Genomic DNA, 7,984 nt, shown 5'->3' with positions numbered 1-7,984 from the left:
TTGTAACCCTTCCCTAGAGCTGGAACTGTAAAACCTGAACAGGCTCTAACAGAGAGGCAGTTGGTACAAGGATGAAATTATTTCCATGCACACTCCTGTTCATGGTACCTGACATGGTACCTGAGGAAAAATGAGATGGTAACAGCTGCAAACCAACATGGAATTGTTGGAGTGCAAGGAGGGAAGGCTTCCTAGGCCTAAACACACATTTATATGGTGATATATATCACAATGTGTGATGTGTATGTATATTATATATAATTGTGATTCCAGCCTGGTGTTGTTATTGGTACTGGAGCTGGTGCCTTTGTTAGCCCAGTTTTGAGTCATCCTTAGTGCACTTGACAACTGTCTCTGAGGAGCATCTTCCTCAAGAAACTTAGGTCTCAACAAAAGAGCCACCTTGACCTGCTGTTGGACAGGTTTATTTCAAACAACTCTTATTTCCTGCTGCTGATGGGAGAGCAGACCCCATCCTGATGTTATTTACATTTCTGAAGACATAATTACACAAACCACAGGGGGATTGGGGTGAGAGGGAGCAAGGAGCTGTATGAGATCACTGGGCTAATAACTTACTCCTTTTAAAACATTTACAGCTGCAACAGGAGGTTGAGTTGAAACAGTGACAGCCCAATCTGATGCACAGGGATCTCCTTTAGCTCTGGCAGAGCTATAACTTCAGCTTGAACTCCTCAAGGCTGAGCAGGAACCATAGCTGAGCATTTTAGAGTTTATTCTGTGTCAGGCAGGCAGCAGCAACCCTGGGCAGTGTTTCCAGTGAATGGGAGATGTGTGAATTCATCTCTCACCTCACCCTGATCCTTGCTGTGTGTGGCTGTGCCATCAGCATCAATTTAGAGAATGCTGTAATCAATTTACTAAGTTGCCTAAAGGTGCCTTTTGGTGGCCTCATCTTTATTAATCAAGCCCTCAAACAGAAAGATGACTTGGCAGAAATTTTGCCACACTTTGTGATTAGAAACCTTAATTAGCAGACAGGAGGTCCCCAGAATTACAAGTCTCTCACTTGTTTTAGTCTGTGTATAGCAGCCTGAGGTTAAACCACAGAGGTTTGTTTTCTAATTTAGTACAGAGCAGTATTTCAAGAGGGGAGTTAAATTGTAAAGACTGGAGTAAATTAAGTGGTGCTTCAGCACTGCATTCCTCTGATCAGATCTGAGGAGTGTGTGCATCAGGTTCCAGCTGCTCACATCTGGGAGTGTCTTCACAGCCATGAAGGGCTCACTGTACAGTTTGGTCCATGAGCTCTGAATTATTCTAGACAGAAAGAGGAGGAAAAGAGAATTACCAGAAAACTTCATAAGCACACACATTTTTTCATCCTTTGGAGGCTTTTCCTGACTGACCTTATGTGTGGAAAGGTAACCAAGTCAAGCATGGCAAGGGAGATGCTGGAATGTTATGCTCTCACAGCTGTGTGATTTATGTAGAGTTCTGATCTTCCCTCTCTTCCCCAGCCCCTCTTTTGTTCAGTGTGCACACTGATCTCTCCACACCCCTTTAAATCCTGCTGGCAGCATTGGACAGGCTTCATTTCTGTGGGACAGCTGATCAAGGGAAGGTATTCCCAAGGATGGATGGTGTGCTGTCTCTCATTCCCTCAAGAATGACAAGACTTGGAGTGTAATTCAAGTTCCAGCTGACTGTTTTCAGGAGTGAGGGATACAGAAAACAGTAAAACTATCTGCTGTTCTAGTGCAGGGAAAACCTGACATGTCCCAGGGACCTAGAGACAGGTTCTGCTGCTGGAGAAAGATTTTGTCTGCCTTGAGCCTGGCCTAGACCCTCAGGCACCCCATCTCAGATAGCTTTGCAAGGCTGCTTTGGGCTGCTGCAAACCTGTTCCCAGGCATCCACATGCAGCTCCACAGCACTTGTGTTCTGTCTGTTCAATCTAGCAGGGTTTTAGGTACTTGATAATATTGATTGGGAGCTTTTCCCCCCTTAAATTGCAGCAAGCACCTTTTTCATGGGCAGCAGTGGGAGCTGGCATTGCTGAAGGAGAGCCTTCAAGCCTTGAGCAGTGCAGCAGCAGTGAGTTATGCACAGGGTTGAGCAGGGAATGGTACTCACCAGAGTGTGAGGAGATGGAAAAGGGAGAAATATTTACATGAGCTTGGCCAGGGTGCTGGGAAAGCCTTCCAGCCCACTGCTGTCAATGTCCTGAGGCCTGCCAAGGAAGAGGACAGGGATGGCATCACTGGGATCAAGAGAGAAATTCTCTTTTCTGCTATTTGACTGGATTACAAGGCTGAGAAGACAGCAGAGTGATGTGCTGCTGTGTGGTGCAGGCTGTTCTTATCTGCACGCTGCTTGTGAGCTCAGCCTTATTCTTTCCCTGAAAGGACACTTAATTCAGCATGTTCACCCCTGTTAGGCAGGCAGTGCCAAGGAGCTGGGTGTGCTCCTGCAGCGGGCAGAGGATGACCTGACTGGCACCCACCTGTGGCTCTGCAGGATGGCTCCCAGGAAGTCCCTCAGCACCATCTGCTGCTGGTACTGGCTGTCCATCAGGATGCTGTCGGACTGGCGCCTGCTCAGGAATTCCTGCAGCCCCTCCCCTGGGCTGCTCTCGCTGCTTCTGGTGGGTGAAGATGAGAAACCTCTTTGTTTCTGACATGCTTTTTGTGCCTCACTCCAAGTTTGGCTCAGCACTGAAAGGGAGCCTGCTGAGACTGAGCCTAAGGAAACTCTGCTTAATTTCAGAAAGAAACTGGTCACTGTATTTGCTGCTTTGTTAGAAGATGGGTTGGGCTGGCTTGCATCTGACCAGTTGGTCTTGTTCAGTGGCAGTCAGTGATCTAAGCAGCCAAGGGTAATGGAGAGGCTGTTTTCTGTGTTCAAACCAGGCCAGGGATAAGGGTTCCTGTCACAGACACATTTTGTGAAAAATCCTTTCATTAGGATTTTTTCTCCTAAGAAGCTGAGAAGCCTCAGAAACGAAATGTAAAAGTAATTATCTGCTGCTGTGGAATGCAACAGGTGCATCTGTGATTGGTCTCATGTGGTTGTTTTTAATTACTGGCCAATCACAGTCCAGCTGTCTTGGACTCTGGTCAGTTACAAGACTTAATTGTCATTCTTTTCTATTCCTTGCTAGCCTTCTGATGAAATCCTTTCTTCTATTCTTTTAGTATGGTTTTAGTATATAAATATAATATAAATACTATAAATATAATATAACTATAAATATAATATAAACAATATGAATATATATAATATATACTATATAAATATATATCATATAAATAATATAAATATATAATATAAATAATATAATATACTATAACATATATCATAAAATAATAAACCAGCCTTCTGAAACATGGAGTCAAGATTCTCATCTCTTCCCATGCTGGGGTTGTCTGCAAATTCTACAGGTTCCCTACCAATGAAGGATCATTGCAAACATTATCAGCAAATATTGTTGCTTGTTGGTATTGCAGCAGAACTCTGAGCTGATCTGATGCTTACAGCCTTGGAGGAAAGCATTAATTAGGATGATAACTGTGATTAAGGGTATCCAAGACTGCAGGGATGCAGAATGCCCTTTGGGATGTGGAGCAGCAGGAGAGGTTGGTTCTGCTGCAGTGAAAGGCAGCCAATTCTGCCAGGTGTGTGGAAAACTGCCCAGGGTAATGGGCAAAACCCAGCCCTAGGGCAGCAGGGTGCTGGGGCTTACCCAAGCCTCTTGCCAATGATGGTCTGGAGGAATTTTCGGGCTGAAATCTGCCCCAGGAATTTCCTGTAGTTGTCAGTGAATATGGCGTCAGCGTGGCGCTGCATCCTGGGGAGGGAAGGAAGCACAGGCTGATCTCTGAGCTGTCAGTGAGAGAAACTGAACAGCCCACACGTCACAGGGCTCATTCCAGGGCAGGTCACCACAGCAAACAGCTGGTAGTGTGGGACTGCATCAGTGTTGGAGGGTAAAAGGATTTGAGGGAGCTCAGTCCTGACATGGAGGCAGCAGGGAAAATGAAATACCTGGGGCAGGGCTGGGCTGGGCTGTCCCTGTGCTCTGCAGCAGCACCTGCACCTCCTGGGAGGGCTCTGTCTGGGACAGGGTGACACAGCCCCCAGCACATCTCTAGGCTGTGGTTAGACCCAGGCTCCAGAAAATCCACAGGTAAGGGGGGAAGCACAAACCCCTGGGCTGGTGCCACTGTCGTAAGGGTGAGTCCTCTGTGCTTCAGACAGAAATAATGAACCTCTGTCTCCAGGCAGAGAGGGAAAGGAGAGGCTCTAGCATCCCTGCAGATAGAGTCCCAGAGCTCAGTGGACAATTCTGTTCCCTGCAGGAGCCCTGGGCGTGTGAGCCTGCCCCTGTCAGTGTGTCCTTGCTGGTGGGGACAGCAGGACACGGCTCTGGCCACGGGTGATGGTGTGGGACTAACTGAGCTGCTCCTGGGCTGTGACCAGCACTCTGTGCAGCAGCAGCAGGGCTGGCAGGGGAGGCACCAACCTTTTCTCAGTGGGGTCTGTTAGGAAGCCCTCCTCGGGCTGCTGCTCTGCCAGGGGGCTGTGGCTCTGCAGGGAGCTGCTGGGCTGCAGCTGGAAGCTCACGGCCTTGCCAGCAACCGGCCCTGGGCTGAACCTGCAAGAGAAACCCCAGGCACGCTGAGGGTTGTGCTCAGATCCAGCTGGGGCTCAGTCTTCTTAGCCATCATTCCCTACTCTCCTGCTTGTTCTTTCTCCATTTTTCATCCCATCTTAGCAGTAATACAAGTGCTGTCTGTCGGTCTCCCCAGTCAGAAACTGCCCTGAAGCTCTCCCAGCAGTGGAAGGATGGTTTGTAGAGCTGCCTCAAACACACACCCCCCTCACTGAGCTCCCAGCAGAATCCCACTGTTCCTGGTGTCATTGTGCCATGCCTTTGGCACAAGGCTAAAGCATCTTCTATGGGACACTGCAAATCCACATTAGAGAAGCCAACACTCATTTTTATGTTTCTATTCATTGTCGAAGTACAAATCAGTGTTGCAACTTGTAAGACCCGACAAGGAAATACTTGAAATATTAATAGGTATCTGTAGATTTCATGTACTAGAATATCTGCAGTTCTGACTTCAGTGCAGGTGCTCTGCAGCCACAAATTTTTATCAGTGTTTGGGCTGGAGGTGCTGCCTGCTCTGGAGATTGCCAGATTTCCCTTTACAGAACCCAGCATTCAATTCTAAACGCAACTCTTTGGGCTGAAATATTCCATCAGGTGCCTGCCTTCTTTGGAAATCACCTCTAGGCCAGCAGTGTACCCAAAAAATTAAGACAGGGCAGATGAATAGGCCTAGAAACACATTTAGAACTCATCTTTCAGAAGTGCTGGCAACTTTAGTTTGGCCGCTGTTTATTCTGCACAAGGTCAGAGATGAGGCAGAGTGAGAGTGTGGGTAAAGCACTCAAGCACTTACCTGAGAGCTGGGTAGAGAGGGGAGGAGGTGGAGCATGAGACTAAATGCAGGAACAGGAGCAGGGTGGCCTTATCCAGCATCTTCCACCCCTTGGAGTCACCTAAAATGCAGAGCAGCTGAGTCAGGGCACTGAGGGGAGGCCAAGTGCCACCCTTGTGTTCTCAGTCCCTGTCACAGACATGTTTTATGAAAAATTCTTTTGCTAGGATTTTTCCTCCTGAGAAGCTGAGAGGCCTCAGGAACAAAATGTAAACATTGATTATCTGCTGCTGTGGAATGCAACAGGTGCATCTGTGATTGGTCTCATGTGGTTGTTTCTAATTAATGGCCAATCACAGCACAGCTGTCTTGGAATCTCTGATCAGTCACAAGATTTCATTATCATTCTTTTCTATTCCTTGCTAGCCTTCTGATGAAATCCTTTCTTCTATTCTTTTAGTATAGTTTTTGTATATAATTTTCTTTTAATGTAATATATATCATAAAATAATAAATCAGCCTTCTGAAACATGGAGTCAATATTCTCATCTCTTCCCATGTTGGGGCTGCCTGCAAATTCCACAAGTCCCTCTGCGCATTTCTCAGCACAGAAGGACTGGAAATGTTCCTCTGAGGCTGTGGTGCTTCCCAAGGCAGAACTGTCTTGGTGTGGCACAGTGTCCCCTGTGGAGGGCAGTGGCTGTGTGTGATGCCCTGGAGTCTGCTCTGTCAGGTTTTGGTGCTGTGGGAGCCCCTCACTGACCTGGAGCTCAATGAAAGAGCTCTCTCTGGGGCTGCTGTGAGCCCCAGGAGCCCCTGCAGGGCTCTAAAAGCACCTGGATGAGGGCAGCAGTTGGCAGGGATGTGAAAGGAACCTGCACAGAACCTTCTGCAGCCAGCCCTGGGACTCCACCTGCTCTGCTCTCATGGCTGTACCTGCAGAGCACGGGTCTGTGCCTGGGCTGCCCCTCTGGCTGTCCAGAGGCTGGAGAGAAAGAGGGAAATCCAAACAAAACTCCTGGGCAGAGGGGCGATACAGGCACAGAGGTGCCCCTGGCAAAGCCATTGAACAAAGACAACTGCTGGGCTTGGTTTGCTAAACAAAACAGAGCCTGTTCATTCAGTGGAGAGAGGACAGGACTGGAATATGGAAATTATTTCCCTTTGGAAGGGCTGAGGTGCTGCTCTGGAGAGAGGACAGGACTGAAATATGTCAGTATGTGCCTTTGGAAGGGCTGAGGTGCTGCTGTGGAGAGAGGAAGGACTGAAATATGTCAATATGTGCCTTTGGAAGGGCTGAGGTGCTGCTGTGGAGAGCAGCTCCAGCCTTGGAGCGGTGAGCCGGGCTCAGCCGTGGGTGCAGTTTTTGTGTCCCAGGTTTGGCTGAAGGGCTGAGGATGACTCAGGCCGGAGCAGCCCGGGGTCAGCCACCCTCGGGGGCTGAACACCGAGCTGAATGCCGAGCTTTTGTCCCTGGAAGCAGCAACAGGACGAAGGTATTTCAGTGAATGCCGCTCTTCCCCAGCTTCCATTGAAAGTGATTGATCTTTTGCTCAAAGAAGATTCTTAAAGAATGTGGATAGGAACCTTTAAAATACCAAGTTTCCCTGTTCCCTATCTTATTATACACAAGAAAAGAGCAGAAAGGTGTTTGATCTCCCTTAGAGGAGGGAAAAAAACCTCTCTTCCAAATGTATAACGAGAGTTCCCTGTAAAAGGAGCAGCTCCCAGATGGAAAGGGCTTGCTTGGACTTCTGATTGCCCAAGTGAACTTTCAAGGATTGGGTTTTACCCACGGGGGAGGAGGGAGGGAGGCTCTCTGCTGGAAAACATCACCAGTGAGCTCTCCTTTCTGCTTGGGCAGAGCAGAGAGGGGGAGGCTGATTGAGGACCTGAGCTCTTGCAGTGGGTCTGATGTTGACACCAGGCAAGTTAATGACAGAATTAGTGGCAGTGCCAAAAGTGCACAGACAGACATGGAAAAGGTGTCCCTCTAAGGAATGGGGTTTCTTATCACCAAGTTGTTCTCACCCAGGCTCTGTTTCCAGTTACTTGTGCTCCCAGATGGGACCAGCAGCTTCCCCAGCATTTCCCCTGGGAATAGCACAGCAGCTCCTGCAAAGCTCCTTGTGCTCATGGGTGGCATCTCCTCCTCCTGCACAATCACTTTGCCCCACCAAAGTGCCAAGGAATGCTTAAATAGACTTTGATAGACAGACAGGACTTCTGCTTTTAGAACAAATCCCCTGCTTCCTTTTCTTTTTTGACTTTTTCTTCTGAATTTGGAAAAACATGCTGCTTCTGCGCCTCTTCCCTAAATATCTTCAAGAAAATATCAAGTCAGATCTTTCTAGATAGAGGAAATTATCTAAGGCATCTATCAGTGGTTACCAGCAGACCAGCATCTATAGAAAGTGCCAACCAGGAGATTTAATCAGTATTAGAGAAGCCTCTATGTGAGCTGAGAAGTTAAGTGCCAATGTAAATGAAACCCTAGCCCAAAGTTGTCTGCTTCCCCTTCCTAGGACACTGCCCTGATTACCATTTTCTTTCTGTCTCTGGCTTCTCTTTAA

The 7,984-nt window shown here is 47.9% G+C and overlaps 1 protein-coding gene across 1 annotated transcript; it reads right to left on the bottom strand.

Moving 5' to 3' along the window:
- Positions 1-1,228: 1,228 nt before the first annotated feature.
- On the bottom strand, positions 1,229-5,518 carry GHRH (growth hormone releasing hormone). Its single transcript, XM_058036478.1, has 6 exons — positions 5,433-5,518; positions 4,487-4,618; positions 3,707-3,811; positions 2,468-2,605; positions 2,098-2,194; positions 1,229-1,281 (listed from the first exon to the last, which is right to left on the bottom strand). The coding sequence occupies exons 1-5, from the start codon at positions 5,510-5,512 to the stop codon at positions 2,131-2,133; spliced, it is 519 nt and encodes a 172-aa protein (XP_057892461.1). The 5' UTR covers positions 5,513-5,518; the 3' UTR covers positions 1,229-1,281; positions 2,098-2,130.
- Positions 5,519-7,984: the final 2,466 nt, after the last annotated feature.

This window comes from Melospiza georgiana, chromosome 17, assembly GCF_028018845.1.
Source record: "Melospiza georgiana isolate bMelGeo1 chromosome 17, bMelGeo1.pri, whole genome shotgun sequence".
In the NCBI taxonomy this organism is placed as follows: domain Eukaryota; kingdom Metazoa; phylum Chordata; class Aves; order Passeriformes; family Passerellidae; genus Melospiza; species Melospiza georgiana.
Note: the sequence above shows the minus strand (reverse complement) of the source record. Positions and strands in the feature narration are given on the sequence as shown.